The 26,498-nt window shown below is 38.8% G+C and overlaps 5 protein-coding genes across 6 annotated transcripts; all 5 read left to right on the plus strand.

Moving 5' to 3' along the window:
* Positions 1 to 1,166: 1,166 nt before the first annotated feature.
* LOC116252251 (early nodulin-93-like) lies at positions 1,167 to 2,257 on the plus strand. The gene is made up of 4 exons (XM_031626395.2): positions 1,167 to 1,520; positions 1,680 to 1,741; positions 1,831 to 1,906; positions 2,016 to 2,257. The coding sequence occupies exons 1-4, from the start codon at positions 1,421 to 1,423 to the stop codon at positions 2,099 to 2,101; spliced, it is 324 nt and encodes a 107-aa protein (XP_031482255.1). The 5' UTR covers positions 1,167 to 1,420; the 3' UTR covers positions 2,102 to 2,257.
* Positions 2,258 to 5,216: 2,959 nt separating this feature from the next.
* Positions 5,217 to 11,302, plus strand: LOC116252252 (early nodulin-93-like). Its single transcript, XM_031626396.2, has 4 exons — positions 5,217 to 5,429; positions 10,851 to 10,912; positions 10,998 to 11,073; positions 11,217 to 11,302. Exons 1-4 carry the CDS (start codon positions 5,327 to 5,329, stop codon positions 11,300 to 11,302), a joined length of 327 nt encoding a protein of 108 aa, XP_031482256.1. The 5' UTR covers positions 5,217 to 5,326.
* A 2,482-nt stretch (positions 11,303 to 13,784) lies between these two features.
* LOC116252250 (early nodulin-93-like) lies at positions 13,785 to 14,939 on the plus strand. The gene is made up of 4 exons (XM_031626394.2): positions 13,785 to 14,082; positions 14,253 to 14,314; positions 14,404 to 14,479; positions 14,589 to 14,939. Exons 1-4 carry the CDS (start codon positions 13,980 to 13,982, stop codon positions 14,672 to 14,674), a joined length of 327 nt encoding a protein of 108 aa, XP_031482254.1. The 5' UTR covers positions 13,785 to 13,979; the 3' UTR covers positions 14,675 to 14,939.
* A 3,124-nt stretch (positions 14,940 to 18,063) lies between these two features.
* LOC116252961 (early nodulin-93-like) lies at positions 18,064 to 19,128 on the plus strand. Its single transcript, XM_031627621.2, has 4 exons — positions 18,064 to 18,404; positions 18,544 to 18,605; positions 18,701 to 18,776; positions 18,891 to 19,128. The coding sequence occupies exons 1-4, from the start codon at positions 18,305 to 18,307 to the stop codon at positions 18,974 to 18,976; spliced, it is 324 nt and encodes a 107-aa protein (XP_031483481.1). The 5' UTR covers positions 18,064 to 18,304; the 3' UTR covers positions 18,977 to 19,128.
* A 1,832-nt stretch (positions 19,129 to 20,960) lies between these two features.
* On the plus strand, positions 20,961 to 26,484 carry LOC116253487 (early nodulin-93-like). Of its 2 annotated transcripts, XM_031628311.2 has the most exons (5): positions 25,141 to 25,372; positions 25,498 to 25,559; positions 25,651 to 25,726; positions 26,083 to 26,185; positions 26,298 to 26,484. In XM_031628311.2, the coding sequence occupies exons 1-4, from the start codon at positions 25,270 to 25,272 to the stop codon at positions 26,166 to 26,168; spliced, it is 327 nt and encodes a 108-aa protein (XP_031484171.1). In that variant the 5' UTR covers positions 25,141 to 25,269; the 3' UTR covers positions 26,169 to 26,185; positions 26,298 to 26,484. The 2 variants fall into 2 exon arrangements, with proteins under 2 accessions (XP_031483480.1, XP_031484171.1); XM_031627620.2 differs by lacking the exons at positions 25,141 to 25,372; positions 25,498 to 25,559; positions 25,651 to 25,726; positions 26,083 to 26,185; positions 26,298 to 26,484 and adding exons at positions 20,961 to 21,212; positions 21,316 to 21,377; positions 21,480 to 21,555; positions 21,832 to 22,032.
* The last annotated feature ends 14 nt before the right edge of the window (positions 26,485 to 26,498 follow it).

Genomic DNA, 26,498 nt, shown 5'->3' on the forward strand with positions numbered 1-26,498 from the left:
ACAAATACTGTTTATCAATTCCATTAGCTTGAGAGTTGAGACTGCTAGTCGTTCTTGAAGAAGCTTTAAAAACCCTTTAATAAACAATATTTTCTTTGATCAAATAGATCAAAGCTTGAAATGGGTCGAAGACAATCTGTCAACCAACTCAATATGATATGCTTTAGTAGACTAGTGCAGTAAATGTGTCTTGCTTCTACCGAAGAAAGTTGAAGAAAATTGTAATATATAGTTCAAATTGTTTCAATAAAAAATATAAAAAAACAAAACAGTACAATAAATTTTTAAAAATTTTAAAAAACTAAAAGTAAGAAGAAAATAAAATAAATAAGAAACTAATAACACAAAGAATTGCAACAAGAAAAAAATTAAAAAAAAACTGTTTGGCATTAAAAAAACTGAAAAAATAAAAAAATGCTTTAAAAACACCTTTTTCGTTTTTAACTTTTTTTAAAAAACACGTTTTTTTAATTTTAAATAGTCATTTAATTTATTGCGTTTTTTTGCTTTTTTTAAAAAAAAAACGCATTTTCTATCAAGATAGTTTCAACCAAATAAACCTGATTCACCCGGAAATAAACCTGATTCACGGGAGCCACTTTGGTTAGACTTGCTATTTTATTTTATTTTATTGTCTTGTTACCATCCCAATTTTTATGATGGATAGGATTTGGAATGTAATTAAGCAGGTGTAGTTCTTTTCCTTGAGACGGCAAAAAAGCAAAACCAGGGGCAGGCCTTCGGCTGTCTTCTTTTCGGGTTTAGCTTCTATGAAAACTAAAATTAGCGACTGTTACGTACGAAGGAAATTTTTTATGACACTGACATATTATTCTGCAGGAGGTAACGTAATGGGCCACCGCGCCTTTCACTTCTTTAATAAATATCTGCCACTTCCTTAGTACTTCTTTTGACAAGTGTAACTCTTCAACAGTGATGGTGTTGAAATGGTTAGTAAATTACTGTTTTTTACATGTAATGATGAAGTCGCAGGCTAATTCTTTTGATCTTTTTTTTTTGTTTCTCCGGTTTTTCTTTTTATTTCTTTCAATTGTTTCTTTCACCTTTCACCGTCGGTCGTCCACCTATCCTTGTAAACCAAAAAGCATTTACTACTGAAATGGAAATGTGCTCTTCAGTTTCTTTAACTGGGGTGGGTTCTTGTTACCAGCAGCAAGAAGAAACCAGTGGGTGAGCGAGCGGCGGGCCGACCCCTGATTTCCTTCCTCTCACAAACCCATACAAGTTTACCCTCTTCTCCCTCCCTCTTGGGCGCTATAAATTGCACCACTCGCTCCCCTTCCATCTTCACGGTCATGTGCATTCCTCTGTCTTTGGTTTTGGTTTCCATCAGATCTCCTTTCTCTCCTTCTTCCTGTCAAATCTTTCCTCCAGTTCTCTAAATTCTAAGACTACAATAATGGCTGGCGAGTCTAATGTGCAGGCTTCATCTCCATTGGAGTTGACAGGCCTAGGACCTTTGGACCAGAAGCTTTCTATGGCAAAGCGCTGCGGCCATGGTAATGCTTCTCTCATTTATCCATCCTTCTTCCTATGATTTGGTTTCGTTTTCCTGGTTTAAAAGAACTAATGTGCTTTTTGGTAGTCTGGATCTGAGGGTTATATATGTTGTTTGTGTGCAAATGGGACTAATCTAATATGGTATTTGGTGATGACAGAGGGCGTGGTTGCCGGAGCAAGAGCCGCTGTGGTTGCAACTGTTGCTAGCGCAGTCCCCACTGTAATTACCTCTTTCTTTCTATCATCTCACTTTTTCTTCTGTATTTGTAATACGAAGCTTACTGACGACGGCGTTACATGAAATGGCAGTTGGCAAGCGTGAGAATGATACCATGGGCAAGGCGCAACCTCAACCCCACCGCTCAGGCCCTCATCGTCTCCTTAGGTACGAAAGATGTGTCCATTCCTCACAGACCACAGGCTCTGTATCATGATAGTTAATCATGGGTGTTAGTTGCTGGTTCTTGACTGTGTTTGGTTTGGTTTGATTGCAGTGGCAGGCTCGGCGTACTTCATAGTTGCAGACAAGACGGTGCTGGCCACAGCAAGGAAGAACTCTTTCCAGAACCTCCATCCCTGAATCATCAGGCCATTCATGCACATACAATGGAAATGTTTTATGTCTCTACGTATCTTTTGCTTCAGGCTTTTTCTACTGGAGTTGTTCTCAACCCGTATGAGCAATGTATAACAGCTCTCCTCCATATGTATAAATACGAATGATCTTTCTTCCCAACAGTTTGGTTGTTCGACTCTTTTTGAATTGAATCCAGAGAGAGAGTAGCCGCGCTGAGCCGAGCCAAGGTTGAGCCAACGAAGGCAGTATGGCGTTGGTAGAGTGATGATTCCCCTGCATTATTTTGGTTCTCCAAGAAAACAGAGGACCCCCTGATTTGTCCTCATCTTTTAACATGCGCGGGCCCACCACCCGTTGTTTTCTCCTCATCGTAACTGTGGACCCCACAACGCAATCCTCCAAAATTGGTGGGCCCTTCCAGGTACAACCCCCTGCTTTGCGGCCTCAAGAAGTAAAAATGGGAAATTTTATCTACGTATAATCTTTTACCATTAATTCAACGTGGCCCCTCATACTTTTCGTGTATTTCCGAGCAGGTGCTTGGGTTTTTGACAGTCAAATACTGAAGCTAGGCAATCATTGAAAACGAAAAGAATGCGCAAAAAAGGAAATTTTAGGAAATATCATGTCCAAACGGATAAGGAGAGAGAGAGAGGGTCACGATTTACAAATTCACAATATATATTTATAAGAGAAACACAGTCCACACTGTTAGATCATTTCTAATGTCCCGTTATTTGATTCCCATGCCAAATTATCAACTGATATAAGATTTAATTAGTTAATGCATACGACTTCCATCGGATTCATATCGTATAGGCTGATTTATTTTTAGATACGATCTAACTTTATATCTGATGTGATTTTAAAAAGCGATTTGTCATGATTTAAGAAAAGTGAGTTGAGGGAAAACGAATATTAAGTTAGTCATTTTCTTACTTAAATAATGCTTTTTAATCGTCAACAACGAATCATTTTTTTTTTCAAAAATTAACTCAAGTAAAGCATGTTTTATTAAATTAGTATTTATAAAAAAAAAAGTGAACATGAAATGCCGTTTAAAACTTTAAAAAACCCTTTTTTTTAAAAAAAACATGTTTTTTCGCATTTTTTTATTTTTTAATACCAAACAGGTTTTTTTGTAATTTTTTATTTTTTATTTGTTGCAAATCTACTTTGTATTATTATTTTCTCACTTATTTGATTTTTCTCTATTTTTAGTTTTAAATTTTTTAAAAAAATACTTTTTTTTTCACAATCTCCATATTATACTAAAAAAAAACCTTGAATTTGTCTTAAAATTCGGAGAAGTTATTTGTGACTATGTAGAAATATCATATTTTGTTTTAACATGAATATAAGAAACCCAATTTTTATCTCATGTCCAAATGCGCAGCAGTTTCACCGAAACGGATTTATTGAGATCATTAATACGAACCAAAGCTAAATGGAATCTGAGTTGATAAGAATCGATCTCATGTGCAGGTGCTGTTGTTTAAAGGCTTATTCTCGGCAAGCAAACCACAGAAATCACCATCACAAAGAAGATTAAAATATTGAGATTTTAGTCAATTTAATACTAGATAATCTTGTTTACGTGCAAGGATTGTGTTGGTTCTAACTGATCCCTTAGGACATACTATTAACCCTCGATTTGAAAAATTTTTCCTCCTATCGCTTTCATTTCTACACCTTCCTATCAACTCATGAGCAGAAAAATAGTAAAAAGAGGGCCTGCCACCAATCCACCAGCCAAGAGAATAATGGATCGACCAATAATACTTGGGGCTTAAAAGCTGCGTGTATAGGAAAACCATGGCCTCCCACATCTGGATAGCAGGAGGGCGCAGCTTTGTATCACCCATTATTGCGCTTCATGGCACAAGGGCTTTGTTTCTTCCATGATCACTGTGTGTTTTCTCTTTCTTTTTCTCTTTCTGTTCTTACCCTGCATTATCGGTTTCAATATATATATTGAACCACAAAAACCAAATTCATTAAAATTAATTATTAAACTTTTTTTTTTTTTTGTAATTTAACTTTCATAGATACGACCTTAAGCTTGTTAGTCATTTTTCTTACTTTAATAATAATTTTTAATAATCGACGAATAAATGGTTTTTAAAAAGTTAAAATTTTCATAATACAAAATTCTTTTTTTGTTTAACAAAGGATTTGAAGTAAATTACTATTTATATAAAATTAGTATTTATAAACACATGAGGAGGTTCACATTTTGTTTAAAACATTTTTTAAGATAAATTTAAGAGGTTTGGTTTTTCTTTGTTACTCAATCGTCTCTCTCTGTGTATATATATATATATATATGTGTGTGTGCACTCAATAAGTGCATGATTAAATCCGACATTTGAAAATTAAATCTATAAAAATAAGATGCATTGATACAAGTACAAACTGAAGAACTAAAATTAATTTTTATAATTTTAAGGCACAGCATTATTTAAAATCCTATTTGTTTCCGGTTATAAAAGATGATGCAAATTAATCGCAAAAATGAGCAAGGGAATTAATGCTATGTTTTCGAATAAGCTGTCGTACTAAATGGATATTTTTTGTCTATCAATGATGACGGCAAAGTAGCAAAACGATGGGTCCCTTACCCCTTCTCGCTTCTCAACTTGTCCGGATTTTCCACTAAAACCGAAAGCTTCTGTCTCCAAAGGAAATTATATGACATCGACGTTAGTTCATCCGTTCATGCATCCGATCGCTCCAAAGGCTTCTAGTCCTCTCTCTCCCACTTCTTTATTAAGGCCCTGTCCTTTTGCCATGGAACAGAGAGTTTTCACCGGAGATGGTAAAGCTCCAGGCGACTTTTCTAGTTTTCACGCCGGTAACGATTAAGGAAGTGGCCAGTAATTTTCCCTTCCTGAATTTTGGTGTGTATAATTCACGTTTTCAACCTTTTACTGTGACTTCTGCAGTAGTAAAAAATCTGAAAACTGTTCGCACAAGTCGGAATGCTACAAAATGGAATCTTAGATAAGTTTTAGACTGCCGGCAGGGAGTGAGCGAAACCACCGGCCGAACCCCGAAATTCACAAACCGGCGGGAACTCATCCACTTCTCTTTTCTTTGGCACCATAAATCTCTCCATCCACTGCTGCCCTTCAGTACTCCCACATCAGAACCTCACTGCTTTCTTCTGTTTGACTTAACTCTTCGTCGTTAAATCCCTCCTGCTTTCTCGATTTGAAGCGGCAGAAAATGGCTGGTGATAAGACGAACGTGCAGGCTTCATCTCCACTGGAGGTGAACGGTCTCGGACCCCTTGACCAGAAGCTTGCTATGGCAAAGCGATATGGCCATGGTAGTACTTAGTTAGAAACTATCTCCGCTTGCGAGTTCTCTTTTGCTGATCAAGAAGACTAATTATTGTTGGAAAATGTAATGCGAGCCCTAACTCAGCTACAAACTCAAATTTATGCGGAGAAAATCCAGCAGAGTCTCGACGTCCAAACTGATGCTCAATAATAACTTGGCAAAGTATACTTAAACAAACAAACTATTTATTCATCAAACTGGATATTACAAAAGAAGACTTAAGAAAACTCACCTCGGCGCACGCAGTGAGCTAATACACCCAACGCCCTTGAAACTTCAACACTTGAGTTCACGAAGTGAACACACCAGCACTCACCAGCTCACAAAGTGAGCACACACTAAACCTCAACTCAACTCACAATGCTCAATCCACCTCACAATTTTTCACACATACCCCTCAACCATCATCCCCTATTTATAGGAGAGGAGGTCGGTGGATGAAGCTTCCACCGATTTCCACATTGTTTCTTTTTTAATTATTTTTCTTTCTTTTTAATCAGCACCGACATTATAACCACCGACTTAAAGGAGAGGCTCAAAGCCTCATGAGTCTTCTCGACTCATCTCAAGAGAGTCGGTGGGAGAGTCGGTGATGACTCTACAATCTCCCCCTCATTACCGACTCTCTACTTATGACTCCTAACATTCTTCGAAACTTGGTGAACGTTTGCACTGGCAGGCTTTTGGTAAAGATGTCAGCAACTTGATCTTCTGAAGCGATTGGCTGCAATTGAATTTCTCCTCTGAGTACCTTTTCTCTGATAAAATGATGTTCTACTTCTATGTGTTTTGTTCGAGCATGGAAGACAGGATTTTCTGCAAGTCTGACTGCACTTTGATTATCGCAATAGAGTCTCACTGTATAATCCACGTCTTGTTTAATGTCTTTCAGCAGTCGCATCAACCACACACATTCTTGTGCTGCTTGAGATGCTGCTCTATATTCAGCTTCTGTTGTAGACAGTGAAACTGTCGGTTGTCTCTTGCTGCACCATGAAATTGCACCACTTCCAAGACTGAATGTATATCCAGTGGTCGATCTTCGAGTTGATAAGTCTCCAGCATAATCCGCATCACAATGACCAACAACTTGACAAGTTGGTCCCTTCTCATAAAGTATACCAAAGTCAAGAGTTCCTTTGATATACCTTAATATTCTTTTTAGTGCTTCTAAATGTGGCTTCCTTGGAGTTTGCATAAACCTGCTCACAACACCAACTGCATAGGCAATGTCTGGTCTTGTTAATGTTAAGTAAATTAGGCTTCCAACCAGTTGCCGATACATAGTAACGTCTTCTAGCTTGTCTCCTTCGTCAGTTCTAAGCTTTGCATTTATCTCAATTGGTGTTGAGATAGGTTTACATCCGAGCATACCATACTTACGTAGTAAGTCATGAGCATACTTCTTTTGACTTAAAAATAGTCCTTGAGATTCATAATCAATTTCTAATCCAAGGAAGTGTCGCAACTCTCCCAGCTCTTTCATTTCAAATCTCACCGTGAGATGTTCACGAATGAGATTAATTTCTTCATTGTCATCTCCAGTGATAATTAAATCATCAACATAAATTAACAAGATAGTAAGTTTCGTACCTCTTGTCTTGATGAAGAGACTTGAATCTGCTGAAGAGACTTGAAATCCACTAAACACCAAAAATTCAGCTATTTTTCCGTACCATGCTCTTGGTGCTTGTTTTAGTCCATAGAGTGCTTTTCTTAACTTGCAGACTTAGTCTGGCTTGTTTGGAGATTTGAATCCTTCAGATTGCTCCATATAGATTTCATGGTCGAGATCTCCATATAAGAATGCATTTTTCACATCCATTTGCCATAACTTCCAGGATTTACTTGCAGCAATGGCTATCAGAACACTTACGGATGTGATTTTCGCAACAGGACTAAAAGTTTCTTCAAAATCAATATTATACTGCTGAGAAAATCCTCTCGCGACTAGTCGAGCCTTATATCTATCAACTGAGCCATCTGTCTTTCTTTTTATTTTGTAAACCCATTTACAAGTAATGGGCTTTACTCCTGCAGGCTTTGGTACGAGCTCCCAGGTTTCGTTATGCTCCAATGCCTTTATTTCATCTTTCATTGCTGATTGCCACTTTTCAACATCTTTTGCTTCTTCAAAAGAAGCTGGCTCGATCTCCTCCATGATGGCACAGTCTGCATCTACATACTTGGGATTTGGTTTTGGTATTCTTGTTGATCTTCTTAGTGTCATGGGTGCTTCTTCTGGCTCTTCAAATTGTGATGGTCTTTCTTTTTCTGTACTTCTTTGTTGGACTGGACTGACTCCAGTTCTCCATGGATCTATACGTTCTTCTCGTCTTGGACTATGTTCAGGCATCTGGCTTCTCTAGTTGTCTTACTTCTATGTCTTCAGACTGAGGCTCTCCTTGATTCATCTCAAACTGTATTTTGTTTTGAACGTCTCTTTCAAGAACTGGAGAGTCTGGAAGCGTCTTCTTCTCTTCTGACCACCACGATGATGCTTCATCGAAGATGACGTCGCGAGAAACATAAACTTGTCCTGTGCTAGGATTAGCACATCTCCATCCTTTCCGATATGGGTCATATCCGACAAAGACACACCTCTGTGCCTTTTTGTCGAACTTAGTCCTGTGCTGCTCAGATATAAAAACATAACATACACAACCAAATACTTTAAAATAACTCACAGATGGCTTCTTTTTATGGAGCATTTCATATGGAGACTTAAAATTAAATCTCGGCTTTGGTAATCGATTGATTACGTGTACAGCGGTGCTGACACACTCGGCCCAAAATCTTGGTGGCATGTTCTTTGCATGCATCATGCTTCGACATGTTTCTGCTATGTGACGATTTTTCCGTTCTGCCACTCCATTTTGCTGTGGCGTATAGGCACATGTGAATTGTCTTTGAATACCATGTTGCCTCGTGTATGTCATAAACATATTGGATGTATATTCGCCACCATTATCGGTTCGTAGACACCGAATTCTATGCCCAAGTTCTTTTTTCACCATCTGGTGAAACTCCTTAAATTTTTCAAGTGCTTCAGACTTTTCTTTCATAAAATAGACCCAAGTATATCTCGAAAAATCATCAATAAAAGTGATGAAGTACCACTTACCTCCAACTGATGGGTCTGCTACTTTGCCGAATACGTCTGAATGCACAAGCTCGAATGGCGCTTTAGCTCTATATTTTGATTCTTTGTATGGCTTCCTGTGCGCCTTTCCATACTGACATCCTGGGCATACTTTATCTATTCGTACCTCAAGCTTGGGCAGACCAATCAACTGCCCCTTATTAGACATCTCCCGAAGTTTGTTGTATCCAACATGAGCGAGTCTCTCATGCCAGATATCTGCTGTGTCATGCTTCTTTGTTTTGTCAATATATGTTGTTTCTGCGGACAAGACATATATTGACTCAACTTTCCTTCCTTCAAACATGGGAGTTCCTTGAACATCTTCATCTTTATAAACTTTTACATCATTTGGGCCGAACAAAACATAGTGCCCCAAAGCTGTTAGTTGTGGCACAGACAACAAATTTTTTGTCATTCCTGGAACATGGTAAACGTTCCGTAAAATCCGGTCTTTACCGAAGTTGGCTACAACCTCTGCTTCTCCAATATGTGCCACCGGGAGCTTTGTGTTGTTAGCAGTAACAACAACTCGATTTCCATCATATTCTTTCATACTTACAAACTTGCTCTCATCACCAGTCATATGATTTGAGCATCCAGAATCAATTATCCAATCAGTTTGATAATTGATCTTCTCTTCTTTTTCTTTTACGGGTTTTGTATGAGCGGAATTGCATCTTTCTTGTGTAATATCTTCTTTAACCTCCATTGAGTACAGAAATGAATTTTTCTGTACAACTTCATTAGCTCCCCCATTTTGTTTACTTGTCATGACTGCATTTCCTTCATTGATTCTGACTCTGCAGTCACGAGCAATATGACCCAATTTCCCACATCTAAAACATTTCACTTTTGGTCTCCACTGCTGTGTAGTTTCTCTTGTTTTCTTTTCTATATTTTTCTCTTTCTTTTCAGCAATATTCCTACTTGGAGACCGAATGACTGGCTTAGCTGGCCATCGTGATCTCTGACCCTTACTAAACAAAGCTTCCTCATTATTTTCCTTGAGAGAAAGTCCAGCCATCTGCTTTGCTAATGTTTCTTGATTGATCAAGAGATTTTCTAACTCCAACAAAGTTGGTTGAACTGGCCAGCCTTGAACACCAATTATAAAACTACCAAATTCTGGACGAAGTCCACGAATAAGGATTCTCCGCATACGGGCCTCACTAATTTTAGACTCAGGGTCGATTTGAGATATTTCTCTACAAAGATTTTTAACCTTCATAAAATATTCTGCTATCGACATGCTTCCCTGAGTTAATGTAGCTAAATCATTTTCTAATAATTGTAGGCGGGCATCATTAGCTCGAGAAAATAGGGTTGCAAAAGCATCCCATGCTTCTTTAGGAGTCGTAGCATCTCGTATATGCTCTAATAAATCTTTCTCAATTGATACTTTAATTGCAAATAGAGCTTTCCCTGCTTTGATCATCCATTTCTTTTTAGCTTCTTCATCGACAGGAATATTACTGTCAGATCCCAATACTATCTCCCATAATTCCTGTCCTAGAAAATACGACTCCATACATGATTTCCAATAGCCATAATTGCTATTGTTAAGTTTCTCAATATTGTTTAATGCAACTGCTAATGCCGCCATAATTTCAGGATATAACTATTCAATAAATCGGCCCTCGAACAGAACCTTGCTCTGATACCAATTGTTGGAAAATGTAATGCGGGCCCTAACTCAGCTACAAACTCAAATTTATGCGGAGAAAATCCAGCAGAGTCTCGACGTCCAAACTGATGCTCAATAATAACTTGGCAAAGTATACTTAAACAAACAAACTATTTATTCATCAAACTGGATATTACAAAAGAAGACTTAAGAAAACTCACCTCGGCGCACGCAGTGAGCTAATACACCCAACGCCCTTGAAACTTCAACACTTGAGTTCACGAAGTGAACACACCAGCACTCACCAGCTCACAAAGTGAGCACACACTAAACCTCAACTCAACTCACAATGCTCAATCCACCTCACAATTTTTCACACATACCCCTCAACCATCATCCCCTATTTATAGGAGAGGAGGTCGGTGGATGAAGCTTCCACCGATTTCCACATTGTTTCTTTTTTAATTATTTTTCTTTCTTTTTAATCAGCACCGACATTATAACCACCGACTTAAAGGAGAGGCTCAAAGCCTCATGAGTCTTCTCGACTCATCTCAAGAGAGTCGGTGGGAGAGTCGGTGATGACTCTACAATTATGACATAATCTTTGTTTGGTGATTGAAAATTAATGTGTGCAGAGGGAGTGGTGGCAGGAGCACGAGCAGCTGTGGTGGCTACCATTGCTAGTGCAATTCCTACTGTACACACACACACGCTTTCTCTCTCTCTCTTTTCCATTATTCAGGTTACCAACAGCTGATTATATCTGTTGCGTGCAATGGCAGTTGGCAAGTGTGAGGATGTCACCATGGGCAAAGCGCAACCTCAACCCCACAGCTCAGGCTCTCATTGTTTCCTTAGGTAATCATTCAAAGAAGTTGGAACGAAGTAACTGATAAATTGAAAATACATAGGTTTTCAATTATTGCATCACTACATATACCATTATCTTTCTCTTCAGTCTTGCATCTTTTCTGATCATGGAAGGAACACTTTTTTTGCAGTGGCTGGCTCAGCGTACTTCATAGTGGCAGACAAGACGGTCTTGGCCACTGCAAGGAAGAACTCTTTCGAGCACTTCCATCCTTGATTAGAGCAACGGCCGGCCATTCATACACATATATGATGGAAATGTCTATGTGTCTACGTATCTTTTGATTCAGGCTTTTGTACTGGAGACGTATGAGGTTGCACCCGTAGAATTAAATCTGTATATATAATATCATTCTGCTTAATTTCCTGCACTGCGGGAGTTGTTTTGTCAATTGATCAAGGTGTACATCTATATATATATATATATATATATATATAAAAGCAACAAAGACAATGACATCGACTCGATCTGGCCCGGTCAGGCGGTCAAATCACAGGATTGATTTTGATAAGCGTTAGGTGGAGGCTGCACAGCCCGAAACTTGGTGCACCTATTTAATAAAACCAAATTAATGTAACAGTCCCGTGTTACTGATTTTCTCCTTCGACTATGTGAAAAGGGGTGAGTTTGGTTAATATTTCTAGTAAGGTGGCCCGAGTACCGAGCCCAGCTAAGGCAAAGCCAAGTGTAAAAAGGAGTGAGTTTGGTTAATATTTCTAGTAAAGTGGCTCGAGTACCGAGCCCAGCCAAGTGTAAAAAAAGTGAGTTTACTTAATATTTCTAGTAAAGTGGCTCGAGTACCGAGCCCAGCCAAGGCAAAGCCAAGTGGGTTTCGGTTCAGTGAGATTTTGTTCCCCAAAGAAGCAGAGGAATTAAGACACTCTACGAAGGTGCCCCATTGTTTTCCATCTAAAAGCAAATGTACCAGTGGGCAGATCTCTACGTGGGGACGTCACACCGATCTGATGTCCCGGTTGCCGGCCATGCCATTATAGTGCTTGCCGCATCTGTGTTTTAAAAGTTGCAAGAGATGCTTTGACATGTTTTCTAAAAAATACATGTTAACTTTTGTGCTTTTCGTATTAATTTTAAAGCTTCGCGTATTATTTTTGCATATGGAATCTATTTTTTTCAACTGTTTTGCGTTTTTCTCAACCTTTTTGTATTAATTTGGGCAAGTTTTTGTGAAAGTTTGCATATATATATATATACCTAATTACTGTATTCCTTTATTCACAATTTTTAAAATTGTTGTGCATGTATCCATCTCTCGTACTCATGCACATATCACTATATTTGTAACATAGAACTGACCGTGACAACAATGATACTTTTTTTTCATGAATATCAAACTTGATGACGTCATGGACATGTATTTTCAATGGGAAGTTGCTGGGTGGAGCTCAAGAGATTTTTATGTACAAAAGAATGAACGGATGAAAAAATAATACACACGTCATGGACATGTATTTATTATTTATCATTTGCAAGCTCCACCACTTGCGCACAAACTACAAATTATCAATGATATGTCTATACATATATGTGGGACAGTGACTAAGGAGGCTCATTTAATGTTATGTTATTTTTGTTTAGGAAAATATGGAATAATAGACAAATTTTAATAAAATTATAGATGGCAACGGCTACCGTCCTTTTTAATTTTATATAAAACAACCCCACTTGCCGAGTTTTGGATTTGCTTATTGTCTCAACATAAAACAACCAATTTAATTTAACGGACCTTTATTTTTATATTATAAACGAAGCAATGATATGAAGCCCGACCTAGAAATGCTGAAATGTCCAAATACGCCGCACTATGAACATGCATGTTGCACATGCACACGTACCCCCATGCATATGAACGCGTGCTCGCACATGCACACATAAAACTTAGAATTTTTTTTTCTATAATTTTCCTAAAAAGATGAAAGCTTTTCAGCTGCAGGAGAATTCTTTATTGTTAATTTTATATACACTCACATTTCTGATATTTGATAAAAGTTATACAAATGAACGGGTTAGAAACAACTCGTTAAATAATATATATCAAAATTGCGTCTACCAACTTTCCATCATCAAATAAATAAACATCATGTATAATTAAAATGTCTTCGACTAAAAACAAATATATTTCAAAAATATCATTGTTTGCATTATAGAAGTGCCTAATATTTTGTTTCTTTTTGTGACAAGCATTATGAACACATTATGCAGACTAGTGTTTGCAACAGCCCGGGCGCATGAAATGGATGTTTTCCCACAATTGATCGATGGGCAAGAGAGATAATAAATCCATGGGTGACTCAAACTGGGCTTATTTTCTTCCCCAGCTTTTTCTTGACCTTTCTGAATTCCGGAAGCTAGCTGCCGTTTCGAAAGAAAAAAGGAAAGGGACGTCAGTTTCTTCTTTGTCAAAAGCTGCCTACATTGCTTCTTCCTTTGTCTGGCAACAGTGATAAATTTTCGCCTGTATTGGACTTCGTAATCAGCAATTTCCACACATTTATTAGAACTCATGTTACTTTCATTTATTGTTTTATCATCCACAACAAGATTTGTGAAGATCTTAATGGTCATGTGGATTAAATTAATGAAGGTGTGGGACAGAGGAATGCATTAGAGTTCATCAAGTGCATGAAACCACAGCCTGCCGACCCCTGATTTCTTTTCGGTATTTCCCAGACACGCACAGAATCTCAGCCCACCGATCTTTCTTTCCTTCTGGTCACTATATATTGTTCCAACTATTGCTCTTCCATTCACCAACCCATTCACCAACCCGGCATCACAACCACCTTTCCCTCCTTCCAGCCTTCTGCTTCCAATCCCTCTTTGTTCTTTATCTCTAAACCTCTTTTCCTCTCCTTTCAATTCAGGTCTTATTCCAATGGCCGGCAAGTCTAATGTTCAGCTCTCATCTCCATTGGAGATGAATGGCCAGCTTGGACCATTCGACGAGAAGCTGGCCACGGCAGACCGCTACGGCCATGGTATATATAACTCCTCCCACCCACATCATCTCCACATTGTTATGCTTTTCATGGTTTCATTTTCTGTGCTAAAGGAGCTGATATGGTCTTTGGTTTTCTTGAGAATGGAGGAGGAAAAATTTTAATGGTTTGTGAAGGGGCTTAACGTATACTGTATTTGGTGCTAACAGAGGGAGTGGCAGCAGGAGCAAGAGCAGCTGTGGTTGCAGCTGTTGCTAGTGCTGTACCCACTGTAATTACCTCTTTCTCTCTTTCATCTCACTTTTTCCTCTGTAGTTGTAATAAGAAGCCTACTGATGAGGGAGTTACATGAAATGGCAGTTGGCAAGCGTGAGAATGATACCATGGGCAAGGCGCAACCTCAACCCCACCGCTCAGGCCCTCATCGTCTCCTTAGGTACAAAAGATGTGTCCATTCCTCACAGACCACAGGCTCTGTATCATGATAGTTAATCATGGGTGTTTGTTGCTGGTCCTTGACTGTGTTTGGTTGGATTTGATTGCAGTGGCAGGCTCGGCGTTCTTCATAGTTGCAGACAAGACGGTGCTGACCACGGCAAGGAAGAACTCTTTCGGGCACTCCCATCCTTAGTTACAGCAACCGCCGGCCATGCATACACATATATGATATATGATGGAATTTGGAAATGATTGTCTAAGTTTACATGTAATTCGAGCCTACTTGAGTTGTTATATACCTGTATGAGCAATGTATATAGCTCTGTGGAAATGCTTATCTAAGTTTATATTGTAATTTCAATCCAGTTCAGCTGTTATTTGCCTGTATGAGCAATATATATAGCTCTGCGCATATGTACAAATGCTGATAATTAATGAAGCTTGTTTCTTCACCAATATTTTTGGTAGTATTGGTCTATGTTTAATATGAGAGAGGCAGAGAGAGAAGCCAAGCGGAGCTAGAGCCGAGCCACTGGTATGATTCAGGCGGGCTCATAATTCGTTGCTCGTAAACGGAGGGGACCCCCTGGACGGCCACACCCACTGTTTTCTTCTTCTCGATGATCGCAGGGAAGAGGACAAGGATGGGGTTCCCACGCACGCACGCTCCTGCCCCCAGAAACGCCGGATCGACTAAATACAACGTCCTCCCACCATTGATGAACCCGTCCAAATACAAAGAAACGGCTCCCCCTTCGCATCAACCCAAAAGAATCGAAAAGGAGGAAGATGAGAACGGGGGCCTTTCCTGCGCTGATAACGTTTTTAACGTCACTTCTCTGGATTTTCAATCAGGTTCATCCATATATATATAAGGAAGAAATTGGTAGCTCTCGTATCGTTATCATTAAGCTAGAGACAAAAACCAGATCATTGTAACGGGTAAAATATTTTTTTTTTTATGGAAATTTAACCTTGAGAATATGCTCTCAAGCATAGGTTGATGGAAAATATATATTATGGTGATCATTTTTTGGACTTTAAAAATTAAAAGTACTTATTCAATAAGCAAAAATGAACGGCTTCCATAGCATCAAAATTTTGATAGTAAAAACTTTCTTTTTTACATAAAACAAACAACTTGAATCAAGGATGTTTTTGGACACACCCTTTTGTGTGTTTGGTGTTTGTAATAATTTACAATATCAGCTTTTCTGGTCCTGTGTGTGTACGTAGGTGCTAATACGATGACAATGAAGTGGATTTACCTTTAATTATATCCACATTTTCTGCTATTCAAATTACATGTTTGGAATTATAATTCTACGAGCAAAGAAAACCCGTATATGAATCTGAGTCTAAAATCTGATTTTTTTTCATTCACATATGAATTGCAGAACCTTCCCGATTTTCAAAATGTAAACATGTAGGATATACTATATTTATTTAAAATTCAATTCGATCATAATATATCTGATCGGATATTTATGTATAATATTTTTCAATCAATATTAATTATTTTTTCATATCTGATTCTTTCCAAATGGTTTGGTCAAACATTGGATTCAAATCGAATATATTGACATTCCTACCAATATGCAGAAATCTTACCGTGACTGATCTTACTATCCCCTTAACTTGGAAAAGCCTAAACAAGCTCTTAATTATGAGGCTTTCAATTCTCACATAACCATACATAAATCATCATCTTCATCACCGTCTCTTCTTGCTTCCTTCTTTTCTGATCACGGGAGGAACATGAGGAACATTTTAATGGCACTGGCTGGCTCGACGTTCTTCATTCATTGCAGCAGACAACACTGTCTTGGCCACACAAGAGGAAGAACTTCTTCCAAATTTGCGACGCTTGCAACCAGAGAATCAGATCATGTACTGAGAACTATATATATATATATATATTATCATTCTGCCTTCCTACTTGTGTTGTCTCGTTCATTGATCGAGGTTATCGAAGGAACCTGTGGCTTTATGGTGGTTCACATTTACAAAACCACTTGCGGAGTTTGGATTTAACCTTTTTTTGTCTCGACATCAAGTAGCCCCATTTTAATTTATTTTAACTATATTTTTGTATTTGCCAATTAACCTTTATTTTTTGCGTTTGCTTTCAATCATTTAATTTATAGAAAGAAGCAAATACTGAGATGCGGCCCCATTCATTTGGAGCTGCGTGCATGCATGTACTCAATCACGTACGCACACAGACTAACTTTTCACTGCGGACTCATTCTTTAGCATTAAATTCAAATACCCTCACATTTCTAGATATTTTTGATGTTTCCGATCACGGGTTAGGGCGCTAGCGGCCATTCAAATGAACCGTCGGTCGCCTTAACAACATTAATCTGAATCTGAACACTTTTGTATTCGTAATTCCACTGCCATGAACCGCTTTATATTGTCGTTTTGTTTTCCTGTTTGATTCATAGAAAAAAGAATATGGAACCAATGTTATCAATAAGTGAGTAGGAGGGAGTGTTTTTTAACTAATCTTTAAATTAATTTTTTCATAAACATAGAAAAAAGAACTGGGCCAACAACTACCGTGATTACAAGATGCATATCTCTCTGCTAATGACTTGGTTAAGGTTATTCAAAAGTTTATATATATAAATACTTTATATATATATATATTCCATAATATCGAAAAGGTATATGGCCGAATAATTGATCGAAGAGTAAAGAGCAAAACAGTGGGTGCCTTCCATCCCTTTTGCCTGCAATTTTTTCCAACTTTTTTTGAGTTCCCGGTAAAAGGCAAGTGGCATCGGTATTATTGTACGATTCAAAGTTGGCCGTTGGGGCCACGTTGAGGTAGACAAGTTAAGTGCGAGAGCAGAGCGCACCGTGCACAGTAAAGTAAAAGAAGGGAAAGATATTTTTATAATTTATTAAAAAAATGTTTTTCGTAGTCTTTTTATTTATTTTCATTTTTAGTTTGATCTTTACAAAGAATTTTCTTTTTCGGTGTGAACCAAGAGTATTTTAGCAATCAAGCTCCAATCGAGTTTCACAATGTCAGATCAAACTGGACTGGTTTAAGCTCGAGAAACCAAGAGACTCACGTTGGTAGCTGGCTGGCTGTGGAGCAAAACTATGAAAAATCTTATCCTAATTTTCTTAAACTCAATATTTCAATGAGTCGATGATATGGTTAATTTGAGTGGTCAACTCGCTTAATAGCTAAAGCTTTAAGTTAAGTTCGATCCCAACTTATTTAATAAATGAATAGACCTTATACCAGTGAGTTTGAGTCGCTCCATTCATTGTTTCAACCCTATATTAAGCCTGAGCATCTGGCCGAATTGAGTCAAGCTCAGGTTTTTGAGTCCGGCCGAGCCCGGGCCTGAATTTTAGATGTCCGGCCTGATGCGCCTTACCCTATATCCACCACACTCCCTTTGTTTCTGCTACCTTCTCAAACCTACTCTTTTTTTTTTTTCCTTCCTTTGCACTCGCAACGGTGATTTATCAATATGCTCCAGTTTATAAGCCATGTAATGAATTTGTGAATATCTTAACTTGGATCAAAGCTGTGGGACGAAGGGCTACTGTACTACTAAAGAAAGAAAGATGAAACCGGAGGCTGAGAAGGGCATGCAGGGGGCCGACCCCTGTTTTCTCTTTTCTATTACTTGATGCTGCAAAGGAACCTCCGCCCTCTCCCCTTTCCGTCTGGCCATTATATATTGGACCAACCACTGCCCTTCCCCTCATCACCTCGCAGCATTCTTCTTCCGATCCATTTCCTTCTTCATTAAACCTTTCTTTTCTTCCCTCGATTCAGATCTTATCAATCACTATGGCCGGTGAGTCTAGCGTGCAGGCATCGTCTCCTCTGGAGATGAAAGGCCTCGGACCTTTCGACCAGAAGCTTGCTATGGCAAAGCGATGCGGCCATGGTAACGCTTCCCATTCTCACCTACTCATTGTCATTCTTCCGGGGGTTTCGTTTTTATTGGCTCAAGGGGACTGAATGTACTTCTGTTTTTCTGCAAACTATAAAGGGGACTAAACTAATATGGTGTTTGGTGATGACAGAGGGCGTGGTTGCAGGAGCAAGAGCCGCAGTGGTTGCAACTGTTGCTAGTGCAGTCCCCACTGTAATTGCCTCTTTCTCTCTCTCTCTATCATCTCTCTTTTTCTTCTGTATTTGTAATACGAAGCTTACTGGCGATGGCGTTACATGATATGGCAGTTGGCAAGCGTGAGAATGTTGCCATGGGCAAGGCGCAACCTCAACCCCACCGCTCAGGCCCTCATCGTCTCCTTAGGTACAAAAAAGACATCTCCATTCTTCACAGACCACAGCCTCCTTACAGTATGTATCGTGTCATGATAGTCAGTCATGCTGTTTCTTGACTGTGGTTGGTTGGATTTGATTGCAGTGGCAGGCTCGGCGTTCTTCATAGTTGCAGACAAGACGGTGCTGACCACGGCAAGGAAGAACTCTTTCCGGCACCACCATTCTTGATGAGAGCAACGGCCGGCCATTCATACAGAAATGTTTATGTATCGTCGTGTCTTTTGATTCCCTCTTTTCTACTGGCGTTGTTTATCGACCTGTACGAGCAATGTATAACCGCTTTCCCCATATGTATAAATATTAAGATTGATGTTTCTTCACCAATATTCTTGGTTGGTGCATCTGCTCCATGCGAATGAGAGAGAGAAGGAGAGAGCCGAACCGAGCGGCCTTGGAGCCAAGCCAAGCCTAAGTTTTAGGAAGGCTCATAATTGCCTGCAATATTTTAGTTCTCCCAGTAAACAGAGGGTCCCCTTCTTTGACATCCATCATTCTTAATTAGCACCTCTGTTTCCTCCTCCTGGTTGACAAGAGGACAACACCACCCCCAGAAACGCCGGACCGGCTAAATACAACGCACCCCCCACCATTGCCGTCGCCAAAGGACGAAATCAAGGAAATTCCACTTACAGACAATGAACCAACATCAATTTCAGTGGGCGTCTCAAATTTTCTGAATTTTCCATGAAATGTACGCTACTGTTTGAAATCAGAAAACGACGCACCTCCTGCAAAGTGTTCGTGATATCTGGAAATTCCACTTTACCATTAAAAGTTTGATGACGACGGATAACTATGTACGAGATTGTAAACATCTTAAAATATTGGGATATTAGTCAATTATGGATGATGCTATATATAACTAGGATTGTAGTGGATTCCAACTCCCTTATGCCAATAGGAAACATTTTCTCCCCAGGCTTTTGGCCCATTAACTCTTAATTAGAAAAATTATTCCTTCCATCACTGTCATTCTTCACCTACCCAACAACTATCAGCAACAAGTTAGGAAAAAATCGAACGGTGCCACCTTTCCACCAGCCAAAGGAATAATGATGGAGTAGAGGAGCGTAAGAGCTGGATATTTAAGAAAACCATGAGCTCCCACTTGTGGGTAGCACGAGGGCAGTTTTCCAATGCCAGTATTTCAGCCTTTATTTCGGGCAATCCTTATAATTTGATTCTTCCACTCATGGACGTCATCATCTTTATATATATATATGTGTTCGTATTCTGCATTAAAAAGAGTCACTCATCCATCTACTTCAGACCTTTCAATACAATATGATAGACTGTTAAGAAAAAAATGATAGATATTTTTGCCTTGTATAATTAGTTAACACTTTTTTTTTTCTCTTACCTGTTTCAAATGAACTGCCCTGATAAAATGGCCGGATGAATTTAAAAATTGAAAGTCATCATTCATATATGAAAAATATACTGTATTTTAGCAACGTGTACAGTGATTACAGGTCATCCGATTAATTTAATTTAACATCCATAAGATATGAAAACATCTATAAGGCATTAATTTTGAAAAAGCATCTGAAGCAGGGCACATGCACTTCGTCTCCCAATCAACCGTCGTACTAAACATCCACAAGGTATTAATTTTGTAAAATTATTTTAAGCTGGGCACATGCACTCATGTTCCAAAAAACAGTCGTACTACTTTAAGTCGATAATTTTTCCATCAATAGTAACGGGCAAAACAGCAAAACATGCAATCTGTGCCTACCTCAAATTCTGATGATTTTCCACTAAATTAAACTGAAAGCTTCCGTTGCTAAAGGAAATTCTGTGACACCGACGTTCCTTGTAACGATGCAAAGGAGCCACATGGGAACATCTCCATGCATTCCGTCGCTCCAAAGGTTTCTGGTCCTAGTCTCCTTTTAGCATGGAGGGAGAGTTTTCACCTGTGATGGTGAGCTGCTGTCTGTTCTTCTCGTTTTTACACCAGTAATAACGAAGCAGGGATCAGTAATTATCTTTCTGAATGTTCATGTGTATAATTAACGTTCTCAGATTATTACTACGACTTCTGCACAGGTAAAATATATTACAGTTAAACTTTAGTATGGCCGCCAGAAAGTGAGCGAAACCACTGGCTGTGGCCGGGGGGCCGACCCCTAGAATTCCTTTCATAAACCAGCGGAATCTCACTCTCTTCTCTTGCCTTTGGTATTATAAATTGCACCATCCACTGCTCTTCAGTACTCAGAACCTGCATTGATCTTCTGTTTGCGACTGAATTCTTCTTCCTTAAATCTCTCCTGATCTCTGTTCTTCAAGCTCACAATGGCTGGTGATCGGTCCAACGTTCAGGCTTCATCTCCACTGGAGATGAAGGGTCTTGGACCTCTTGATCAGAAGATAGTTATGGCAAAGCGCTGCGGCCATGGTAGGACTTCATTACCAAATGTCTCTGTGAAATTATTCCCCTTTCTCTTTTTGGGGTTTTTTCTCTTTTGCTCATGAAGTCTAACTAATAATTTCTTATGCAGAAGGAGTAGTGGCAGGAACAAGAGCAGCTGTGCTTGCTACCATTGCTAGTGCAGTTCCTACTGTAAGATCTCTTTCTTTCTTTATATCTCTCTCATCTTTCCTTACATTATTAATGCGAACAACATCTGAAATATGTATGCTTTTTTGGTGCGTTCAATGTCAGTTGGCAAGTGTGAGGATGTCACCATGGGCAAAGCGCAACCTCAACCCCACAGCTCAGGCCCTCATCGTTTCATTAGGTAATCTTCAAAGAAATTGACAGTAAATGATAACCGAAAATAAACATGGATCCCTCCATCTTTTCCCTAGGTCATGTTCTTTTGGGATCCTGTTTGGCGCTAATGCGCCAAAAATCTTGCCTTACGGATTCCTATGCTGCCATCTAGGGCGGACAAGCCTTTGAAAGAGAAAAAAAGCTCTTAACTATGAGTCTTCAGTTCTCACTTGAATCATCATCTTCATCACAGTCTCTTCTTTCTACCTTCTTTAATTTTGGAAGTACATTTTCATTGCAGTGGCTGGGTCGGCGTACTTCATCGTTGCAGACAAGACGGTCTTGGCCACAGCAAGGAAGAACTCCTTCCAACACTGGCAACCATAGAACTAGATCATGTACTGGGAAATAAATCTGTATATCTAATATCTTTCTGCTTTCCTACTTGTCCTGTTTTGTTCATTTATCACGTATGTATATATATATAATCACAGTTTGATCTTGATAAGCATTAGTGGACGCTGCACAACCACAAGGTTTTTTATCGCCTAATTAATGAAACCAAAATGGAACAGCCTATTGTTACTGATAAGAAGAAGTGGTCTAATTAAGTTGGCTAATAATGTCCTTAAAGTGAACCGAGTAGCAAGGTCATGTGGGAGTGAGATTTTATTCTTCCAAATTAAGAAGCAGAGGAATTCTGACCCACGGGTTTTTCCATACTTTCAATAACCCATTGTTTTGTTATCAAAAGTTGAGCAGCTGTGTCCAAATGCAATGCACCAATGCATACGCTATACATGCGGCGCAGGAAGAACATCCGCCCCCTGGTTGCTGGCCATGCCATTTAGCGTTACTAAAAATTTTCATCCCTAAGAGAACATGTTTATGTTAACTTTTATGTAAGATTCTAAATGTACTTTATATTTAAGATTGTATATATGGGTTTGCTAAAGTGATTAGTTATCTTGGTTGCCAGTATTTCTTGGGTTGTAATTAAAACTGTTAAAAAGTGGGTTGAGATTCATCGGACCAGTTACTCGAGCTCGGTGTGAGTTTGGTCGTTACAATCAATCTTTCTCCCTCGTAATAAACATCTTTAAACTTTGAATTTAAATAACGAAAAAATTGCTTAATAGATCGTTAACTCAAGCTACCTAGATTGTAAAAAAGAAAAAATTGCTTAATAGATCGTTGATCAAGCTGCCTGAAGACCTATGACCAAAATCTTTCCCCTGACAACAACTAATAAAAACAATTATTCACCCAAATTCATACAGAACTTGATCATCCACACGCTAATTTGTGAATGTGAATGTGCACAAGTTTGTTAGAAAGAATGTAACAGCGTGAGGAAACCTAGATTAGTAGTTTGGCTTCTTACTTTTGTGGGGGTGTAACTCATGCCCCGAAATTCATAGCTTGAAAAAGATTTTAATTTTTCAATAATTGAATGGAATAGTTGGGCCCGAAATGAAATTAAAAAAAAAAATTGCCATGATAAGCAATAATGAAAAGATATTGCTATCAGAACCCTAAATAATGCAGCGCATAAGACATCCGTTGTTAGGTATCGGCCTGTGTTGTCCATGACTAAAATCATCATATTTTATTTTTATACTTTCTTCATGAATGAGTTGCACTGGTCGGCAAAATCGGGCTGTGACGCCGGATCTGCAAAGGTGCGGCGTTTATTCCATTCCCCATAAAAGGAGGTGGCCGAATCGGGCTTCATATCGTTGAACGATGCGTATCAGCCGATACGTAACTATGCAGTGATGAACGACGTCCACTTTCGTCGTGAGCATCAAACTTGATGTTGTCTTGGATGTGTATTTAATTGTTTGTGAAAGAAACAAACATTTGCAGAAAAAGACAGATGGGCCGAATATCAGAGGCTCATAACGCATGGCATATTTTTTTAGTAAAGTTTGAAAAGACAAAATTTTAAAATAATTTATACATATATGCCTTGAGATTGCTAAGTTTAAAGGTACTAAAAGGTGATGCTGAAATATGTATATAACGTATTCTTTTATCAGAGTTTCATGGGGCCCAGGCACCCTGGAGGATAAACGTCTAACTTGGTTTTCTAAAACATGCTAATCATGACATAAAAAAAAAGAATTAAAAAGTTTACATATAAATTTTATAAATTTTAATTGTCTTATATAAAAATTTTGAAAATTAATATTTCAAAAATTTGGAAACTTTAATTTGCTCCACCTCATGAAAAATTTCTAATTCTGCTCCTGATGCTAACTAATCATTCATAATCACCAAGCGTTCTTTTCTATGGACTTGCAGGATGTGAATTGGTTTGAATAAAATTATAGAAAAGAACGATGTGACCAGGACACCTAGATTGATAATGTGCATAGATTCTTACTTTGCTGGGCTGTAATTAATGCTCTATATCAAGTTTTTTCTTTTTTTAACTTATCTAATTCAACCTGTGTCTTTATAGTAGTTCACATTTGCAAAACCACTTGCGGAGCTTGGATTTTATTTTTTGTCAAATATATCAAGCAAAGCCATTTTATTATATTTTTGCTTTATGTTTGTATTTGCTAATTAACCTTTATTTTTGCATTGGCTTTCAATTCTTTCTTGGATGCGCATAATTTTATTTTAATTTTAGAAAGAAGCAACGATATGATACCTTAATTAAGGTTGAGCATCACGCACGTACCGGGCCACAGCTCGTGACTGCCCCCAAAATGTATACAGCCACATAATTAATTGAAGTATATTTTTAATGTCAACTCAGGTTGTAAATTTTTATAGTATACTTTTATTATAATCTATTGCCTTCCCACACAATTTAAAGTAATATGATCTTGGTTATGATTTGCCAACAATTTGAACTATAGAAGAGGTCATGAATCTAAAAACACTTGTTCAACTTGTATTTATCTCTCGCTATGTCAACCATCTAATTCTCCATGTGCCTCGGACATTTAGACATTCATGCTCAAAACATGTTTGCAAATGGTTGGCTAGTTAAAACCTGTCATGTCCCTAATAAAAACTTTCATGAGAATTAAAAAAAAAATGGAAAATAACTTAAGATGAAATTTTACGCTTTAAAACAATTAGAACCAAATTGGAGTGACTCCGATCCAAGTTACCAATCCATCGAGTCAATTGATTCCTGGCCGAGTGAACCAGTTTTGGTGCTGACTCCGTTGAATTCCAACTTGTGGCCCAACAAGAGGACAATCCCTAGCCGATTGGTAAGTTCTAACGCTGAACACAAGTCTAGTAGAGTCGACTCATGGATCATTGGGCTCGAGTTTGGCTCAAGCTCGGGTTGAGCAGCTCGAGCTAGACTTGATCAGCCAAATAGAAGCTCAAGTTCCACTCGTTTAAAATCGAAAATTGAAAGAATGAGAGACCGACACCGACAACCAGGAACGAAACTTTTGAAAAAATTTATCCTACTTTTACTGAACTCGGCACAAGATATTACAGTTCTCACAACTTACGACCCAAAAACTCTTATACAAACTTTAGAATGGCCAGCAGAAAGTGAGCAAAACCGCTGGCTGTGGCCGGGGGGGCCGACCCCCAGAATTCCTTTCACAAACCGGCGGAATCTCACCCTCTTCTCTTGCTTTTGGTATTATAAATTGCACCATCCACTGCTCTTCAGTACTCAGAACCTGCATTGATCGTCTGTTTGCGACTCAATTCTTCTTCCTCAAATCTCTCCTGATCTCTGTTCTTGAAGCTCACAATGGCTGGCGATCTGTCCAACGTTCAGGCTTCATCTCCACTGGAGATGAATGGTCTTGGACCTCTTGACCAGAAGCTAGTTATGGCAAAGCGCTATGGCCATGGTAGGACTTCATTACCAATGTCTCTGTGAAATTATTCCCCGTTTTCTTTTTGGGGGTTTTCTCCTTTGCTCATGAAGTCTAGACTAATAATTTCTTCATGGGAAATGAAATGAATGTGGGTGCAGAGGGAGTGGTGGCAGGAACAAGAGCAGCTGTGCTTGCTACCATTGCCAGTGCAGTTCCTACTGTAATCTCAGTTTCTCTCTCTCATCTTTCCTGACATTATTAACGTGACCAACATCTGAAATATGCATGCTTTTTGGTGCGTTCAATGGCAGTTGGCAAGTGTGAGGATGTCACCATGGGCAAAGCGCAACCTCAACCCCACTGCTCAAGCCCTCATTGTTTCATTAGGTAACATTCAAAGAAATTGACACTAAATGATAACTGACAATAAACCTGGATCCCTCCAGCTTCCAATAGAATGTATTTTGTGGTCAAACAAGCACAGGGTAACAGCAGATCCTGTTTGGTGGTGAAACAAGCCTTAGGTCCTGATCTTTTGTGGTCCTGTTTGCGCGTTAATGTTCAGAAATTTTACCTTGACGGATCCCTACTGTTACCACTAGTCGGGAAAAGCCTTTGCAGGCATACATGCTCTTATTTATGAGGCTTTCATTTCCCACAAAACCAAATATAAATCATCATCTTCATCCCTGTCTCTTCATTCTTTCTTATTTTCTGATCATGGACGTCCGGTTTAATTGCAGTGGCTGGCTCGGCCTACTTCATTGCGGCAGACAAGACGGTCTTGGCCACAGCAAGGAAGAACTCCTTCCGGCCCTTGCAACCATAGAACTAGCTCATGTACTGGTAACTAAATCTGTATACATAATATCGTTTTCATTTCCTACTTGTCTTGGTTTGTTCATTTACCACAGATTTTTTCACCTCTCTCTCTCTCTCTCTCTCTCTCTTACCACAGATTCGGTTAAAGCGCCGCCGCCTGATGACTGTGCCGTCTTTCCTCTTTTCTCTTATTTTTCTGTGCATTGTATTGTATATTTGTTCCTCCTACTTGTGTTTTTTGTGTAATTTTGTTCTTTGCAGATTGTTTTTGTATTTAGGAGACCTCTTGTCCCCAAATTTTGTTATATATTCCCATTTTATTGGCTTTCTCTCTCTC

The sequence above is a fragment of the Nymphaea colorata genome, chromosome 4 (genome assembly GCF_008831285.2).
Source record: "Nymphaea colorata isolate Beijing-Zhang1983 chromosome 4, ASM883128v2, whole genome shotgun sequence".
Lineage (NCBI taxonomy): Eukaryota > Viridiplantae > Streptophyta > Magnoliopsida > Nymphaeales > Nymphaeaceae > Nymphaea > Nymphaea colorata.